Source organism: Chelonia mydas, chromosome 4 (assembly GCF_015237465.2).
Source record: "Chelonia mydas isolate rCheMyd1 chromosome 4, rCheMyd1.pri.v2, whole genome shotgun sequence".
Lineage (NCBI taxonomy): Eukaryota > Metazoa > Chordata > Testudines > Cheloniidae > Chelonia > Chelonia mydas.
The window spans coordinates 13,386,937-13,406,471 of NC_057852.1; the positions used below are offsets into that span (position 1 = coordinate 13,386,937).

General features: G+C 40.0%; 1 protein-coding gene across 4 annotated transcripts; it reads left to right on the top strand.

Annotated features, from left to right (window-relative positions):
• The first annotated feature begins 11 nt into the window (after window positions 1-11).
• LOC102935547 (cytochrome c oxidase assembly protein COX18, mitochondrial) lies at window positions 12-18,692 on the top strand. Of its 4 annotated transcripts, none has more exons than XR_006290172.1 (7): window positions 12-415; window positions 4,062-4,162; window positions 4,987-5,150; window positions 6,886-7,007; window positions 10,219-10,326; window positions 11,840-16,247; window positions 17,781-18,692. XR_006290172.1 is itself a non-coding variant. In XM_037896680.2 (6 exons), exons 1-6 carry the CDS (start codon window positions 113-115, stop codon window positions 12,011-12,013), a joined length of 972 nt encoding a protein of 323 aa, XP_037752608.1. In that variant the 5' UTR covers window positions 76-112; the 3' UTR covers window positions 12,014-18,692. The 4 variants fall into 4 exon arrangements, 1 of the variants encoding a protein (XP_037752608.1); XR_005225051.1 differs by having other exon boundaries at window positions 11,840-14,268; window positions 16,121-18,692; XR_006290173.1 differs by having other exon boundaries at window positions 11,840-14,268.
• The last annotated feature ends 843 nt before the right edge of the window (window positions 18,693-19,535 follow it).

Here is a 19,535-nt window from a genome sequence, read left to right on the forward strand (position 1 = left end):
CGGGGTGAGAGCCGGAGAGTTCGGGGCGCGCGCGGGAGGAGGACACGCTGGGTCGCCGCCCCCCAAGCTACGGGCCGCGGGGACTCTTGGCGCGCGCCCGGCCGTTGCCGGGATGTGGTGCTGCCGGCGCGTGGGGCGGGAGCTGCCGAGGCCCCTCCGCCAGCGGTTCCTGCTGCCGCCCGGCTGCGGGTCACGCGCCGCCGCCGCCGCCTCCTCCCTGCCCAGCGCGAGCCCGGGCGGTTTGTACGAGGCGCTGGCGGAGTCGGCCGCCGTGCACTGGGCGGAGAGCGGGCTGGTGGCGCTGCAGGCGGGCACCGGGCTGCCCTGGTGGCTCAGTATCGTGTGCGCCGGCGCCGCCCTGCGCACCGGCCTCACCCTGCCGCTGGCCGCGCACCAGGGCCACATCCTGGCCAAGGTGGGTCCGAGGTCCGCGGGGGCCGAGCGGGACGTGGGGTGCCCCGGTCCCACCTTCCGCTGTCCCGCGCGGGCACCTTGGGGCGCGGGGGGAGGTGGTGGTGAGCCCTGCCCACGAGTCTCCCCCTCCCGCCCCGCTGACACGAGCCGCTCCCTTGTCTGACCTGTCACCCTCCCCACGCGTGCTAGCCCCTGGGGCTGCAGCGGCTTGAGCACGAGTCAACCCCCTCACGAGACCCCCGCCTCCCTCCTGTGTCCACCCCCCCACGCTATTCCCGCTGCTGTTCTAGCCCGCCCCTGGCAGGTGCTTGCCAGCCGGCTCTGGAAAAGCCCCAGTGACGGAGATTCCACAGCCTCCCTCGGCAATTTATTCCAGGGCTTAGCCACCCTGACAAGGGGGTTTTCCTGATCTTCAGCCTAAACCGATTTAAGCCCATTGCTTCTTGTGCTATCCTTAGAGGTTAAGGAGAATGATTCTTCTCCCTCCTCCTGGGTCTATGTATTACTGTAGTGCCTAGCTGGAAAACAGAGGAGAAGAGCGATGGGCTCCTGCAGTGGCCTTTCCACCTCCTTTGCTAGTGAGGGGCTTGGCAACCTGTGTAGCCAAGGAAACTTGCTGAGAGTTTCCTCATGGATGCTGGCTTCACGCCTGCGGGTACCCTGTGCTTACAGAGCTGCGTGGCTCTGTTGCAGACCAGCTGTCATGTACCCCACCATGCTGCAGTGTCACATGATGTGTTGGGAGAGCGTAACTAAAGTAGTGATGTCGCACTGTAATCTAATGTGATCTGTGCCACTGCTCAGGAACAATATTCAGAGTTAAGACTGACATAGCCTAGACAGTATTAACACATAGGTGCTTTCTGGCTGTGTCCACATTAATTTTAACAAAATATTCCCACCAGTGCTAGCTCTAGCTCAGCTGCCTTGGTGGATGCCCTTTTGTAGACAAGAGTTCAGCAGCTTCTAAATACTAGATACGCTGCCTCATGTATTATTCTGCACACAATACAGTCTAATCCATTTTATTCTATAGCATTTATTACGTATATGTAATGTGTTATAGCATGAAATGCTGTGTACATGTAAAACTAAAATGTACAATTATAAAAGGCTTAAACCATGTACTACACATAATTACTACTCTATGAAGAATCACAACTCATTATGTTTAATTTTCTTAGTGTATAAAAATGAAAACCTAATTAAGTGTCTCCACTGTTGAATATGTTTTTGGTAAGCCATTAGGATGATGTGAATCATTTACACAACTCTTTCAGCACCACTGATGTTCCCCATAGGCCTGCAAACCAACCAAGTGCTGGCTTGTTAAAATATTTTATAGATTGTGAAACGTAACAAAATCACAGTAAAGTGTTGCAGGTGAAGCTTTTTGAATCACAAGATAATATACCTTTTGGTATTTATTGCACTAAAGAGAGTAGACAGTGTATCAGCAGTAGTGTTTGCAGTCAAATGCTTCACTGCTAAAGAATTGCAGAATCCTTTGCAACCCTAGAATGACTACAGCCATGTTTTATTTGAGTAAAGAGGCTGTATTTAATCAAGTTTGCTTTTATTCTGTGTGTTCCTGTCTACAAGATGTGAGAGAATACTTTCCCCTCCTTTGTAAAGTATTTCAGGAAATCAGGATAAAAAAGCATTGTGAAAATGCCAAGTATTTTATTAGTTTCAATTTAATATGAGGCAATTGCTTTGTAATAATGCACTTAGAATGCAAAAAGTAGTGCCAAAAACAGAGCTGCTGGAAGGTTACATCCAGTAGTGCAGGGATGGCCAACTTGAGCCTGAGAAGGAGCCAGAATTTACCAGTGTACATTGTCAAAGAGCCACAGTAATATGTTAGCAGGCCCCTGTCAGCTCCCCCGCCGCTCCCAGCGCCTCCCACCCACCTGCAGCCCCAGCGATCAGCACCTCTCCCTCCCTCCCCGCACCTCCCGACCAGCTATTTCATGGTATGCAGGAGGCTTTTTAGGGGGGAGGAGCGAGGGCATGGCCGGCTCAGGGGAGGGGAAGGGATGGAGTGAGGGCAGGGCCTGTGGCAGAGCCAGGGGTTGAGCAGTGAGCACCCCCGGCACATTGGAAAGTTGGCCGCTGTAGCTCCAGCCCAAGAGTTGGTGCCTATACAAGGAGCCCTATATTAACCTCTGAAGAGCCACATGTGGCTCCCGGAGCCACAGGTTGGCCACCCCTGCAGTAGTGGTTCAGCTAATGTGGAATTGAAATAAGTGTAATCACTGGCAAAGAATGCAGTAAAATTTTCTGTAGATATTGCTTGTAATGTTGCAGAATTAACAGACTCAGCCTAACACAGTCCTTTGTGGTACACTGATTTCTGGTTAGGTTTTTATTTTATTTTATTTAGCTCGGCAGTGAATATCAATAGCACATCCTTTGTGGCTGCAACACTCCTTATTTAGTTGGGAATTTACACTTTCAAAGCACTGAATAAGGGTGGAGTATTACTAAAACTCAGCTATTAATGTGCCTTTCTCAGGAGAGTCCAAAATAGTAAGAGCAGAAGTGTGACAGGAAATCCAGCCCAGGAAATCTTTTTCCTGTTTGCATTTTGCTACTGGTGAGGCTTGAGAAAATGGACAGAAAATAGTAGTTTTGATTTCACCATACAGAATGACTTCAGGCATAACTCTTTTTTTCAGACAATTAAAGTAACTTTAAACTGGTGGTGTTAGTTATTGGCAGTACATGTCTGTGTATATACTGAACCAGTTATAATGCAGGTATGGCAGAGATCATTTTATACCAACCACAAATTCAGAGGAGGTAATCCTCTAGTGTGGTTTTATAAAGAGATGATGTGTAGTAATACATCTGAATGGTAGTAAGCCATACAATCTATTGTGACCTTGCTAACTAGTTGTCACATGATTCTCTATATCAAAATAAGTATGGTATGTTGTGGCCATCTTTTCTACTTTTTAAAAAGCTATTGAGTAGTAGAGATGAATCATGCCAACTGTGATATAGTCCTTGTATCCTATACAGCCCTCTGTACCATTTGTGTATTTTGCCTTGTTCACAATCAGGAGTTCTCTATGAACAAATATATTAATTTCATGTGTAGTCACAAATATTACAAATTCTCTTACCAATACTTCTTCATACTTGTATCTTGACTGCGTATTTTGCGTATTGACTGCAAAAATGTAATACTCCATTTTCAGTGCCACATCCCGGGCCTGATCCTATTGAATTAAATGAGATTTTTGTTATTGACTTCAGTGGCTGCATAATCATATCTTATAAGGCTGTTCAAAACATGGGTGAGGGGGTTCCACCACGGTGTTTTTTGTAAAACAATTGTGTACAGACCCTTTTCTATACCTAAAAACCTATAATGAATTGTAATAAAAAACACAAGTACAAGTGTTGATTGCCTCTCACCTGGAAAGATTGATGTTTCATTATTTGTTTTTGTCAGAAATACTTAGGCATTCTCACTCAAGGTCCTCAAAAGTCCAACATATTTGCAGGCAACAAGCACCCACAGATGTATGCATTTCACTTTACAGTACACATACAAGAAGATATGGGGTAGAGAGACTGGTTGCAGATGAAACTCTTTTATTTTGCTGTATAATCATTTCTTCCTTTTCTTTAGCTAGCTGGAAAATTTGCAGCCTGAAATAGAAAACCTAGCTAAGCGTCTTCGCTATGAAGTTTCAATTCGTGGGAAGCAACTGGGTTGGTCTGAAAAGGTTGCTGGGTAAGATAATAATTGTACAGTATCTTACAAATCCACTTGGGCTGAAAATAAGAGGCATATATAAAGATGATGGCAATATGTATATATAAAAAGGCTCTACAAATCTGACACTAAAATAATGGATTCTGACTTACTATTTTATATAAAACTTTTCTGTGTTATTTACATAAACATTTAGGGAATATGCTCATTTGAAGCACTGAATCTGTGATGGACTAAAACTTATAAGGCCAATTCCTGTTTCCACTGAAGTCAGTCTGGGTTTAGTTGTTGACTTCAGTGGGACCAAGATTTGACTCATAGCTATGGTTTCTAAATCTTTCTTAGGAGGGGATGGCAGGACCTGGCTGTGTCAGCTTTAGTACATCCAGTGATTCCCTCATGCAAGAGGAATCCCCAGCTGTCCTGGTATGGTAGCTCCATCTCCTTTGCACTGTCAGAGTGATGTAAATGGGACAGAGTGCAGTCTGAGAATCTGGCCTGTGGTCTGTACTCTGAGGAGCTTGTAGTCTTAAATCAGATAAATACAGCACACAGAATAAGACATCGAACAGTATTGCTAGGAAACAGTGATGGTGAAGAGGTTAACATTAGAAGCCCACAGAAAAGAAAAGGGTTTGAAGGGTGAGATTGGAGGTGATTGGCAGACAACAACTGGAAGGCTGTCTCAGGCCATAAAGGAAGAACTCCCTGGTCTGACTTCATTCACCTGGTATTCCAGTGCAATATTTGAAATGAACTAAGTGTGATATGCAACCTATGGTTTATTATTTTAGAATTTGAAAAGGTATATTACAAGGAGTTTTGTTTTGTTTTCCAATCAGGTTCCATTTCAGGAAGAATCTAGGAAGGATTGTTTCAGAGTTGTATGTTCGAGACAACTGCCACCCCTTCAAGGCCAGTCTGTTGATGTGGATACAGATTCCAGTGTGGGTGTTTGTTTCCATAGCTTTGCGTAACTGCAGCATAGGTGCAGCAGACTCAGAAGGTGATTATTGTGAACAGTTGTACTGAAAATATACATCTTTTTAGATAAATACACTTCTCCAGTTACAATGTTTACAAACATAGTTTGGTTTTAAATTTAAGAATTTGAGTTGTTGAGTTTGAGATGTAAGATTGTTGAAAAAATAGCCCAAACATAGCTAAGTGACTAATACAAATAATACTGTATTTGTAAGACTTTTGAATAGACATGTCATAGATGCTATGCCATTGGTCCATGTAATCCAGAAGGCTACCACTGGCCTATTCCTGTACTTTTTGCACCCCGAATTGTTCTGGTAGATCAGGAACTCAGTGCATCCATAGCCACAAAATAACCTTTCTGTTAATTTGCCAGCAGTGCCTGTAAGGATATTTCTACGCTGTACTATAGTGCAGCTCTGAGCTGAAAGAGCAAAGTGGAATGCATGGGATGATCAGTTAATAGCAATGCTGGAATTTGAGCTCTAGGAACAATCTAAAACGTGTTCGGTCTGCTCCTTGGGCACTAAATTATTTTGTGTGCTTTGCAAGCCAAAGTAATAGAAGTCATACTTAGTATGTAAAGATACTAACGCAACAGTATGCTTAAAATTAAACTGTGGGGTTTTCTTTCATTATAAAGCCTTAACTTTAAATAAAATAAAATGCGTTCATCAAGATGGTATTTTATTTTATCCTATCTGCAGTATTGGTGTTTTGACCATTTAAAAACTAGATTATGATATGCAGCGTTAACCTAACATTTGACACTTTTGCATTGATTAAAATACCATGATATCTTGTATTCCAAGTCTAACAAAGTACTTTGGTCACTGCGAGTTCCTGCATTGGTGAATATTGTGTCTTTAATGGCATCCCCCATATGAGAAAGACTTTTCAACTTCAGTGGGCAGATCTTAAAAATAATTGTAATGTTTCTGTTTCTCTGGCACATGACATTGTTTAAATTGCTAAATATGATAATTATAATAAATAACTAGTCATTTAGCCCAATAAAGTTTAGCTACTATTAGGACATTTTTTTATTGTTATAAAATTTTTGCGGTTAGGGACAGAAGATTCAGAACAAGTTATTTTTCATCATCTGTTTGCCCCAAATCCTATCAGCCTGTAGTTCTCACTAATAATTTCCTTTTCTTGTTAGATGGCAGACTGCCTTCACTTTTTAATCTTTTGGATTAAAAGGTTTTTTTTTTAAATAAATCATTATATACATAAAGGGAAACTAATAATTTGTGTTTGCAAAGTGAACTTCCAACTGATGCTATGTAAGAACCAGTATTTTAAGTCAGTGATAAATACAACATTCTCTCAAATCCACTGTTTGGAATTCTTTGATTTCTATATCTCCTTTATATCATATAGTGGATTTTGTCTTGTAGTCATTTCACAGTCTATAAGTAGTACAGTTTTCAAATGTCCAAATGTATGTATGTTTGATAGTGAGTGTGAGTAAGAGTTGAATGTGAGTTTATGCTACTGCCTGGCAGGAGAAGGAGCTTTCCTACTTGGGATTTATATATTTCATTACATCAGTTCCTTGCCCTGGTTCTGAAGGAAAAGAAGGATGATAAAATTGCCAGTTGGCACGCATGCGTGCACACACAAAAAAATGGATTGCCACAGAATAACAAAAATGTTTACTTTGAAAGTCCAATTTAAAAGCAAAATTATGCATAATTTTGACTGACTTTAAGGAGCATGACATACTAAATATATATATGTATTTTAAACAGTCCTTGCAGTTCAGGAACAGCTGTCGACAGGTGGAACCCTGTGGTTTACAGACCTTACTGTACCAGATACTACATGGATTTTGCCAGTATCACTTGGGCTCCTCAATTTGCTGATAGTGGAGGTATGTTGGTGGTGAATGTTGGACCATTGTAAAAATTATAATTCTTTCTATAAAGTTAGGACCGGTTCACGACTACCTTACAAAGTGTAAAAATACCATGGCAGCTTCTGATTATAAATATGCACCTTAATTCATGATCTAGAAGGGAAAAACTGTATAATTGTTTCAAGGTTGAGGTCGTATGGGTCCTGCACATTGTAATTGCTGATAAATTCTAATGTGGCATTTCAGAAACGGATTTTAAGTAGGTTAACCTCAGAAAAGTTTACTCTTCACTCCAGAGTGATTCCTGTGAGAATACTTTAATTAGCGTACTGCATTTTATTAACACTGCAGCTTACAAAGGTTAAGGTTTTGGTGTGTGAATAATACATTCCTGTGGGCTGCATTTACTGGTGGCTTTCTTTTCCTTGTTAGAGTGATGTAGTTCCACTTCTCATGTATTGTAAGTGATGATTGTGGGTACAGTAGGTGTGATTCTAAATGAGCTGAAAACTTGATAAAAGCAAACTACTTAAAACTATTAAGTTTAAAATAGTGATTGAGAAAAAGTGCTTTATTGTTATTTTAAGAAAGCAAAGGAATTGAGAAACTGGAACCTCTTATAGATATTATTATATTGACCACGGCACAAAAAGTGGGAGTGTGCTAATAAAGTTTGCGGATGATACAAAGCTGGGAGGTATTGCCAATTTAGAGAAGGACCGGGATATCATACAGGAGGATCTGGACGACCTTGTAAACTGGAGTAATAGTAATAGGATGAAATTTAATAGTGAGAAGTGTAAGGTTATGCATTTAGGGATTAATAACAAGAATTTTAGTTATAAGCTGGGGACGCATCAATTAGAAGTAACGGAGGAGGAGAAGGACCTTGGAGTGTTGGTTGATCATAGGATGACTATGAGCCGCCAATGTGATGTGGCCGTGAAAAAAGCTAATGTGGTCTTGGGATGCATCAGGAGAGGTATTTCCAGTAGAGATAAGGAGGTTTTAGTACCGTTATACAAGGCACTGGTGAGACCTCACCTACTGGAATACTGTTTGCAGTTCTGGTCTCCCATGTTTAAGAAGGATGAATTCAAACTGGAACAGGTACAGAGAAGGGCTACTAGGATGATCCGAGGAATGGAAAACTTGTCTTATGAAAGGAGACTCAAGGTGCTTGGCTTGTTTAGGCTAACCAGAAGAAGGGTGAGGGGAGATATGATTGCTCTCTCTAAATATATCAGAGGGATAAATACCGGAGAGGGATTGTTTAAGCTCAGTACCAATGTGGACACAAGAACAAATGGATATAAACTGGTCATTGGGAAGTTTAGACTTGAAATTAGACACAGGTTTCTAACCATCAGAGGAGTGAAGTTTTGGAATAGCCTTCCAAGGGAAGCAGTGGGGGCAAAAGATCTATCTGGCTTTAAGATTAAACTCGATAAGTTTATGGAGGAGATGGTATGATGGGATAACATGATTTTGGTAATTAGTTGGTCTTTAAATATTCATGGTAAATAGGCCTGATGGGATGGGATCTGAGTTACCCAGGAAAGAATATTCTGTAGTATCTGGCTGGTGAATCTTGCCCATATGCTCAGGGTTTAGCTGATCGCCATATTTGGGGTCGGGACGGAATTTTCCTCCAGGGCAGATTGGAAGAGGCCCTGGAGGTTTTTCGCCTTCCTCTGTAGCATGGGGCACGGGACACTTGCTGGAGGATTCTCTGCTCCTTGAAGTATTTAAACCACGATTTGAGGACTTCAATAGCTCAAACATAGGTGAGAGGTTTTTCGCAGGAGTGGATGGGTGAGATTCTGTGGCCTGCATTGTGCAGGAGGTCGGACTAGATGATCATAATGGTCCCTTCTGACCTTAGTATCTATGAATCTGTGTCATCAAGATTAGCCAGTGCATCTCAGCACTTAACTATTTGAACCCATTTTCCAAATGAGCAAGTATCGTGCAGTTTCTATATTTATACATTCTGGTTCTTCTTTGATTAATGACTGAAAACCTATCTAGTAGTAAAGAAAGTTTACTTCCACTCCTGAGAAGTATGCTGTCCCAACATTGAGAACTCACATTGTATTGTAAAAAAAAGAAAAAAGAAAAAAACATTCATCACTTTAAAAATAGAGAGTAAAGAGTTTTCCGTTATTTTTGACAGATAAACCTTTTGTCTCTTTCATAATTAAAGCTAGTAAACATTGCATAGTACATGTATTTGAGAAGACGTATGTTAAAAAGTGTAAAATCAAGAATGTTTCACTGATTTTGAGCTCAAGCTTTTTTTATAAATTTGTTACATCATGAGCAGGAATATGTCCTACACATACAACAGAAGTTCATAGATATTGGGGCACTAAACACACAAGTCTGTGGTCTCTTTTTGGCATTCTTGATGAGTCCAAAGATGCTCCTTCATTGTGGGGGGAGGCAGGATCAAACAGAAAATAAAATAACAATTGAAAGGAAAGAAAAGTGGCTTACACATTAAACCAGGCTTCATTATAAATTCTTGTTGATATACTGAATTTTTTGGAATAAGAATGAGAATGTTTATGTATATTAAGAATAAAATATGTAAAGGAATCTTGATACCCCATGTTCTTGCTCTTTTGCAAATCTCTGCAGAAATAGTTACTATTTAATCTCTCTCTGTTATCTATCACAGTCCTCCTCATTGCCTTCATGTGTCTTGATTTCATTCTTGTTCTGTTTTATTTTTTCCAAGTAATGTGGATTAGGACAGTTTTGCAAAATGAAAGTCATGGTTTGCCTATACATGTTTTGCTTCCGTTCAATTACTCATTAAGCAGGTTGGGGATAATGGTCCATCTCTTCTCAGTAGCCATCTCTCAGAGGACTGTGCTTGAGGAACAGCAGTTGGAGGCTTATTCAATGTGCACAAGCTATTCTCTTGTGAAATAATGTTCTCTTAAAATGATTTAGGTGGATGACTCTTAGTCTTGGTATAAAATCTGCCAGGAAAGGATTGAGTATTAACTGTAAGGCACCAAACAAATTAAAGGAAGGAATTTATGAACGTTTTAAATATACTTGATTTGAGCCTCCCAATAATTGAAAAGAATATTTGGGTGGAACAAACCTGTTCTAACATTGACTGTGCATGTTTAACTTCCCTTGTATTTAAAAAAAAAAAAAATCTTTCTCTGGTGTGTGTGTATGTTGTTTTCTTTTGTTTTTGCCTTTTCAGATCTTTGCTCTGCGAAAACTTGAACTGTCCAGGTTCCAGAAGTACGCTACCAACTTTATTCGAGGGCTGTCAATACTGATGATTCCTATTGCTGCAACTGTACCTTCAGTAAGTACAAAACATAATCGTGTGTAGTATGTGAGACTTTGCATTAGTCTGTGCCTGTGTTGGCCAGACTTGGTTCATGGTGCTCTAAGTGCAGCCCAAGTACATGATCTATAGGGTGGACCATACTTGATATTATACTTCATACCATTTTAATAGCAATGACTTCACTCAAGTAGTAGTGTGTGGAGGATTTGTAATCTATAAGGGTCACCGTTCAATATTGCATATGGGAAAGGTGCCATTTGCACTTACATTACATTAGATGCAGCCTCTAGGGTCTTCCGAAAGTGTTACGTGCATTGTTACAAGCGCTGCACATTTCATAATATATGAGACACAGTAACAAGTAACGTGCTCCAAGGAGTTTACAATCTATAAGACAGACATAGATAAGACAAGATAGGCCATCATGAGAAATCCCCTAGCTGAAAGATAGGCTGGGAGACCCATGGAAGCAGTTGACTTCAAATGTTAAACAAACAAACAAATGTGATGTGGTGTTTTTTGGGTCTCCTGGAAGTAATATTGGAACTGAGTGTTGTTCATTGCACGGCAGAGAGGACACAAAGTAGTTACTAAGACTGGCATCACTATAGAAAAGAGGTTGATAGAGAAAATAAGAAACAAGATCAAGCTGTCAAGGGAATGGGGTTTTTAAAACTTGGTTTTGTTTTAATTATTTTGTATATAATGTGTATTTTTATGATTACACTGTTAGAATCCAAAAAAACTATTCTATTAAATAGCCTATTGACAGTAGGTTGATCTAAATCCTACTATGCAAACTTTTACTGGAATAAATGAGATTTTTACATGGTGTTCATACTATGGTACGTGTTCAGTATGGGTTGTTGTTTTTTTAAATTAAAAGTAGCTGCTTTCTAGTATTTTTGCCAAATACTAAAAAGAAAGAGCCCACAAACTCATTGTTGCTAACATCATTTTTTAAAAGCTGAGTTTTAGAAAATATCGGGAGTTGGTCTATATTTGGGTTGACCTTGTGAATTGAAAGGCAAACCATGTTCATGTAACTAGAGACAGATGACGTTGCATAAAAGGTTTATTTACTGTAAGATATGAACAACCTATAATTTAGATTTGCAGAATTTTCCATGAGAGAATCTTGAAAATGTTTTTAAAGTAGATTTGTACGTGAAGAAATGCATGTTTAATTGTGTGTTTGAAGGGGTTAAAAGATTCTTGTACATAGTTGGGCTTATCAAGCCTATTTAGACTAAAAGAGGAAAAAAGTTTAAATATGAATTTAAAACAGTGGGTCCTATAGTTTTGTCAAATTTTAGCATAGATCACATTTTTACTGTAGAGTTCAGAAACCCTGAAAAATGGGGTTTGTAATGGAAGCATTGCTTAACCGCAGCTATTTATTTAATTAGGAGAGTTGACTTTCTTAATAAGAAATAATCAATTATTGTAGTTTGTGAAAAGCTACTGGAATTGCAGTGCTTTTATTGCCTTTTGGGTTGCTGAATGCTGTGTTCCTCTCTCCTTGCAGTCCATGGCTTTGTACTGGTTATCCTCCAGCTTCATGGGACTCTCACACAACCTGCTACTGCGCTCTCCAACTTTTCGTCGACTCTGCCACATACCGAGGACCAAGTCTGACTCAGACACTCCTTATAGGGATATAGTCTCTGCCTTTTATGCTAAGTACTTTTTAAAAAAGTGATTCATTTTGCACTGGTGGAAGAACTACCCTATACAGGCAACTTGAGTAATTCAGAAGTCATATTGTTTTGAAATGTACCTATTTAATATAGGGGCAAGTCTATGCTACCACACTACATCAGCACAGTTGCACTGATGCAGCTGTACTGCTGTAGCGCACCTGGTGAAGAAACTCTTTGCTGACGGGAGAGCGTCTCCCGCCAACATAGCGCAGTGTGGACACTGCTTTAAGTCGATGTAACTTATGTCGCTCAGGGGGTGGCTTTTTCACATCCCTGAGTGACGTAAGTGACATCAACGTAAGCAGTAGTGTAGACAAGCCCTGGGTGTCTCCTTGAAACAGTTAGAATGTGAAAGGCTGTTGTTGGAATTGTATTTTTCCTAATAAAACAATGGTTGTCTCTGACGTCAAGAAGGGTAATTGTACTAACTTCTTGGCGCAGTGCAAAATTGTTGGGATTTTTTTAGTTCATGTGGTGTTTTTGTAAGTTGTGTCCAATTAATAGCAGCTTCTTTCCTTTATTGGTAATACAGGATGAAGCTGGATGTTAAAATTGTGGCTGATGTAGCTCTGCTATTTACACTGAGTCTGATCTTAACTGCAGGCTAGTGAACAACAACATGTAGCTTTACTTGAAGACTGAATGGGTCACTGGGTTAGTAATGGTGTGCTAGATCTCTTCTCTCAGACACTTGTTCTGGTTCAGATTCAGTAGTTGACCACATGTTGTCAATCTGTTGGCCCATGGGAAAGTTCTACTGACAACTGAGATGGTGTTTTTGTGAAACTACAAAGGTGGATTAATTGCCCACTCGTTTGCAGTGTCAGCAAACTAATCTGAAATAAGATAGGAATCTGTGGATTTACACAGCATGAGGAAAGGTTTACTGCTACTATCCAGGGGAACAGGTACAGAACTTTGACTCAGGATACAAGGGTTCTGTTCTTGGCTCTTATGACCTTGTGTAAGTCACTTCATCTCTCCATATTTTAGTTTCCCTATGTATAAAATGGGGATAATGATACTTATCCTGCTTTGTGTTTTTAAAAAAAAGCATCATGTGAAAAAGCGTATTATTCTGGCAGTAGTCATAGGTACTGATCTCACTTTTGTATAGAACTATGTCACACGGCTCTGCAAGACCAAAAAACCATTGTTTTATATGTCATGTACATGCTGTGGAATGTTTAAGTTCAGTGTCCATAAAGAGAGGAATTAATTACGACAACATAAAATTGAAATGAAATGATTATTTTAATTGAATGCAAAAAGATGCAGATATGGGAAGCCAGTTCAGATAATTTATTAAATTCACAGTATCAAATGTAGAAGATGTTGGGGCTACTCACTGCACACATCGAAAGAATACATAACATAGTCTTTCTGACAGCTATCTGCACTCACACCCTTCTCCTTTGTGGGTTCTTGTCTTGATTTGCTTTAATCATACATCAGCAGGCAGTTGTGCCTTTGTTCTGATGGATCCTCCAAGTTAAACTCCCTTTCCATTGAAGTTTCACAGCCCTCTCCCAAAAATGAGATTTTTGTTCTTCTAACCAGATGCATTTTAAAAAAGCCACTCTTGGATTCCATGCTTGTTACCTTTCCCTCCCATTCCTTCTCCCTGTTTGTATCAGACCTCCTTGTTTGCCCTAATCTTTCCAGTTTGTTTGTGTCTTTTAGTGTAGATCATGATTAGCCCCCCAAGAGCAGAGCATAGAGGGAGGGACTTGTTTTATAAATGATAAAAGGCTGGATTCATCTCTTATTAAAATTAGTGAAATGGCGCTTATTGAATTCAATGTTGGTTTTGACCCTAAATTCACAATTACTGAAACCAGAGCAAGAAGCAGCATGTTGCTTGTAATCCTGTTTTCAGTGTTTGTCATAGTACTGGGACAAATTCATACTTGCTGAATTCTTACGATCAGTGTTGTATTTGGCCCATTAAACTTTAACAAACTGAATCTCAAACTAACTTCTGTAGGGAAGACATGCCCGCTGTCTCCATGGTTAGAGACGAGTGGGTGGACCTGGTGGAGGAGAGAGGAGTAAGTAGGGTTCCAGGCAGGTATAGAGAAGAGAAACAAGCTGACTGTTTGATACTCCTTAGCCAATATCGAAGAGAATGGGGCTCTCTGGTGGCTTTGGCTGTTTCTCAGATAACACAGAAGTGCAGTTGTTGCTTCACCAACTGGCTGAAAAGCCTCCTGCCACACACAGCTGTGGATGGTGTTAATCCAGGATTTGGCAGGTAAATAGGGAAGGTTTTTCAAATATTTTGTTTAAAAATGTAAATGTTTAGTTTGTTAATCTTGGAGTTATTAATCCCTACTCCCCCACACCAGAATTGAAATAAACATTCCATGTGCATTTAGAATACATTCTCTGTAGAGAGCATAAAATATCCCCGTACCTGCTCCAGAAACATTGAAATATCTTACAAGTTTTCCTTTATCATTAAATTGAAGTGGATTTAGTGCTTCCATGTAAAGTGGTAGATTGACTGCCTTGCAGACAGAAATCCTTCATTCACAAGACAGGCACTAAATTGGCAGTGGCAGTTTCCCTACTGTGTTCTTACTGATGACTTAGGAGAGGTACCACCAGTGGCAGAATGAGGGTCGCTCAGTGTCCAGGTCTATTAAATCCCTGCCCTCTGCTGAGAATATTGCCAGTTACAGTGGTAATTTTTGTAATGGGGTTCTCACCTGACTGTACAAATAGCAGTCAACCCTCACAACATCCATGTAAGGTTAAGCACATGAAGGTTAAGACTAAATTTTCTAAACTGCCTTCTAATGCTAAGTGTCCAGCTTTGAGGCACTTATGTAGCATGGGGTGTTCTTTTTTTGCTTTTTTTCCCCCAGGAGGTGCTAAGTACTGCATCTCACTGAATTCAGCTGCCACTGTGGGAGTTCAGCACCTTTTGAAAAAATAGCCACAAAGTGACTCTTGTTGGAGGCCCAGTGAAATCAGTGGGTGCTTTTGAAATTGTAAGTCTAAATTTGCACTCAGCAGCAAAGCTTACGAGTGCTGGGTAAGATGTATGGGAATAATACCTAGCTCTTTTAGTGCTTATCAGTAGATCTCAAAGTCCTTTACAGAAGGAGGTAAGTACATTTGTCTCACTGTGGCCTTTATAGTCTAGTTTAGACCCCAGTTGTAATCATTTTTAAAGGGAGCTAAAACTGTTTAGTAGTACATTACTACTGAGTTGAAGAAAGCTAATAAACATGCAAACATGTTTGAGGCAAATGGGAAAAACTGACCTTGTGGGAGCACTTAGAGTCTCTCGAGCACCCTACTCAGCACAGAAGTGGCCCATTGTTCAAACACATCCTTGCTTTTTTTTCAAATATCTTGAACTAGGTAGATATACTATATAGCCAAACAAGGCAATGATGACACAAAAGCAGATGTGTGTCTGTTTCCAATACATCCAGAAACATACAAACAGAAACAACCTAGCTGTAGCATTTATGTCTGTATTTCTATTCTCAGTGTGAATGGAGATGCACTGAATCACTGGATACAATCCATCACTTACACCCACTTTGCTGGGCATGCAATATAAGATGTGATAAATACTTCTCCCCTTCCCTGACACCTGTGGAAATAACACACTACTTTTCCAGAGATCCAGTCACAGCTAGTAAAACTACTCCTTCCCACAAAGAAATGCAGAGCAACTTGAGCACTGCATACACAACACTGCTAACTAGTGTAATCAAGGAAAAAATGCAGTCCTACAGTTTGCCTGGGATGCTCAAATGCAACACTAGAGTTTTCAGCAAGGTCCAGTTTAGTCTAATTTTTCAGTTACACTTACAAAAAAGAAAATGAGACTTGTCTGTGGGCAGATTGAGTCTGGCTCAGGTACTATCTGAACTCCCAGTTGTTTTCTTTTTGTCACTAGATTGCAACTTTTGGTACCAGTTTATGGTTTATTCGACACAGCTTTAAAAATATAAGCTGTAACATTGAGTTATTTACGCACCCTAAAGATTTTATAGAGGTACAGTTATAAAAATCACATAGGATTATATATTCTAATATATAAATCTAAATCCTGAACTCATTTCTCATTTTATTTACTACTTTAGGGCCAGTGTGCAGTACAAAAAACCAAAGGCGCTCCCTGCCTCTATTAGATTAGTCAGAGATCCCTATCCTGCAAATACGCACCTATTTAAGTATAAGCATTATGGAACTAGTCATGTAATTACACAGGTAAGTGCAGGATTGAGGATTAAGATTTGATCCATTTTTTAATTGTACTTTTAAATATCTTAATAACCCACTTTACAATGTAACTTGCTTGAGTCTTGTTGGGTAGAAAAACGAGGCAGTGAAAAGAAATGAAATATTGGTCTTGGCACTCTACAAAATAGAAAGGAAGAAATAGAAATAGAATGGTCTGTCCAACAATGTTTACAGGGTTTATTTCTCCTCCCTCTGAAGTCAATGGAGATTTTTCATTGACTAGAATTGGAGCAAGACCTACCCTTACTCTTATTCACATACATAGTACAATTGATCTCATGCTACTGCTAAGTTCTTGGCCTAAGATGAGTGAGTTTTTAGGGAAGGGTCAGATAACAAAACTAGAGATTCATAATTAAGTGTGAATAAAACAAAGGGAGAGAATCCAAAACTGATTAAAGGCTCTCTCACAATCCGTGAGTAGACTGGAGCTCATTGTCACAGGATGTCATTGAGACCAAGAACTTTGCAAAATTCAAAGAGGGATTGGACATTTACATGGATAAGAATATTTAGAATAAGCAAATGAAAATAATGCTTACTCAACTTTGCAAAATGCTTAGAGAGCTACAATTGAAGAGCATTATATATCTGCAAAGTATAACTGTAATATACTTTTTCCTTGCTTCCTATCTTCTGTTAAAATGCATAAAGTTTCACAGAAGAAGCCTTATACCCCTTGTATTAGTTTCAAGGGAAGCTGGGAATCAATTTAAGCATAAGAGAATGTTAAGTATTAAATGCATTCTATCACATTCAGAGCAAGAGAAAAGGAAACATGGTACTGCCTCTAGGTGGCACCTATGAACTAAAAATAGGTTTATAGTTAAGTCTGTGCTTCAGAACCAGAATTGAATTTTGGGGGTACTACCATGGAAATCACCACTGTTTATCTGTGTTCTCTTTCAAATAGTGTGTGCACTTGCTGTATTTGCACAGCTGAATGTAAGAGTGGGAAATTCCTTTGTGTCCAGTAACATTACTTCTGTCCATTGGAAATAAGTTCAGAAGATTTCCCTAATATTTATATTTTTGTATATTAAATTGAAATTAATATTCCACTAAGGCAATGACATTGGGCAAAATCTGACTGGTTCAGGTTCAAACTGAAAACCTATTCCCCTTCTTGCACAATTAAAATAAGAATTTTTGATGTTAGGCCAGATTCATTCAACCCTTCCTAGCCCTGCTTTCAGAGGCGGTTCCAGCTCTTAGGATCCTCATTGACCGCTGCGTCTTCCTCTTTGTTCAGCTTCCCCTGATGTGGCTTACCATGGGCATCTTTGACATGCAAGCGCACAGCAATTCCTTCAAGTTGCTCCGTTTGTTTATCCCAGCTGGCCTTTTGGTGTGTTACATATTCTACCATCAGTCATTTTATGCCTCCTGTGGGGCAATAGCATTCCACTTCATGCGTCAACCCCAGATGTCATTTGACATTTAGTCACAGCACAGAGATTCCATGAAGTTAGGCCTCACTTTTTTTTTTTTACCATTCAGCTGAACAAGTAATACTGTATCAGGGGATCTTTTAAGGACCGCATGCAAATCCAAAGTGTTAATGGACTTCCATCGCAGCGAAATTTGGTGGCAGTTAGCATCCATCACCTGCTTCTGTGTCTGCATCATGCAAATGAGCCAGCCTTTCATGAAGGTTGAAACTATCCTTCCTCAAAACCACAGGAGGAAAGGAAGATACAACATATTCAACTGGTAAGTGAAAGCCTCAAGGATGGGGGGAAACAGGCCACTGTCTTCACCTGTTCTGCAGCGTCAGCAGGAACAGCTGTGGTAAACATATGGAGCAATGCCAGGTTTATGTGACTTTTATGGAATCATTCTGGGAAAAGATTATCTTCCATCTTCATGGCAGTTATGTAAAGACAGAGGTCTAGTTTCCTGAACAGCTGGGTAGAGCATATGTACTATTAATATAAAGGGCAGTTTGCAGAGGAGTGGTGTGTGTTTTATTTGTTTTTGCACTGTTGAGATCTAGACACATAATATTTAACAGAAATCCGTTCTGGAGAACATTTATAAGCAGCTGTGATTATCTGTGGATCCATAAATTTCCCCAGTCTGAAACGGATACCATACATTTGGTAGCAGGTCAGCGGTCCATTTAGTGTTGCCAATGTTAAAAGTGATCAGATCTGGCCCTCAGAAATTCACAGTTGCTCTCGTAGAGAAAGTAAATTCTCAATGTTCGACTATATTTCAGAAAGCTCTAAATACACAATGTGGGGGAGAAGGGTTGCTGTATATTTGTAAAATTGCAGAGGTTTTGTACATACTAAAAGTTTTAAGTAGTGCTTGTACAACTGTTCATTACTTAACAAATACAAATGCACTGAAAATTGTAATATGCAATAAAATATGTAAAATTGTAATAAAATTGTGTATTAAGATTCATCTTGTCCTTATCTGAAATGTTGACCCACGCTGTAACTAAGGAGGACTGTCTACAGTTGTGTGTCATTTTCAAACGTGAAGGAATCCTAAGGAATGAAAGTCTTCTGTGTGGCAGATTTCTATTTTCACATGGTGCTTTTGGAGCAGACCCACTTGTTCAGCATTTATTCTATTTTCTCCTTAAATTTACTGTATCTGGGCAGTATGACTGCTTAATGTTTGTCAGGAGTTTCTGTAACTTCAGTTATCTAGGACATATCCAGCCCATCTTGGCTTTTGCTAAACAGTATTAATTGGTGAGGCACAAAGTTACAGCTTCTCCCCCTCCTCGCTCTGTTGAACAGACATTGGATTCTGATCACAATGGTTTTGCACCATGGGAGAGAGGAAAGTCAATACTATTTGTTTCAGCACTGCATCCCAACATTGCAGTTGACAATTCCAGCACTTCCTTTTTTGGGGCCCGATATTGTTTCTGTTGCAGTAAATGACAGCACTACCATTGACTTTAGTAGGAGTTGGATCAGGCTCTTTATTATTTGTATTACCATCAGGCCGAGAAGCCCGAGATCAGGAGATTTGGTCTCCTGTTTTGGTTCCTGAGTGCTCTAAACTGACTTCTTTTTCAGGAATAACTGTGGGAAGTTAGTGTGCTCTCAGGTGGAGCTTGAGGAAAATGGAGGCTTGTTTTACACCTTAACAGGACTTCCATGATCCCTGAGAGCTGTGGAGAGTTCCTGAAGAACTTATCCAAGCCTGTGAAAGAAATTGTGTAGCCAGTCAGCAACAGTGCTTTGTACAGTAAATAAGGACTGTAACTGTTATACAGGTGCATTTATTGCA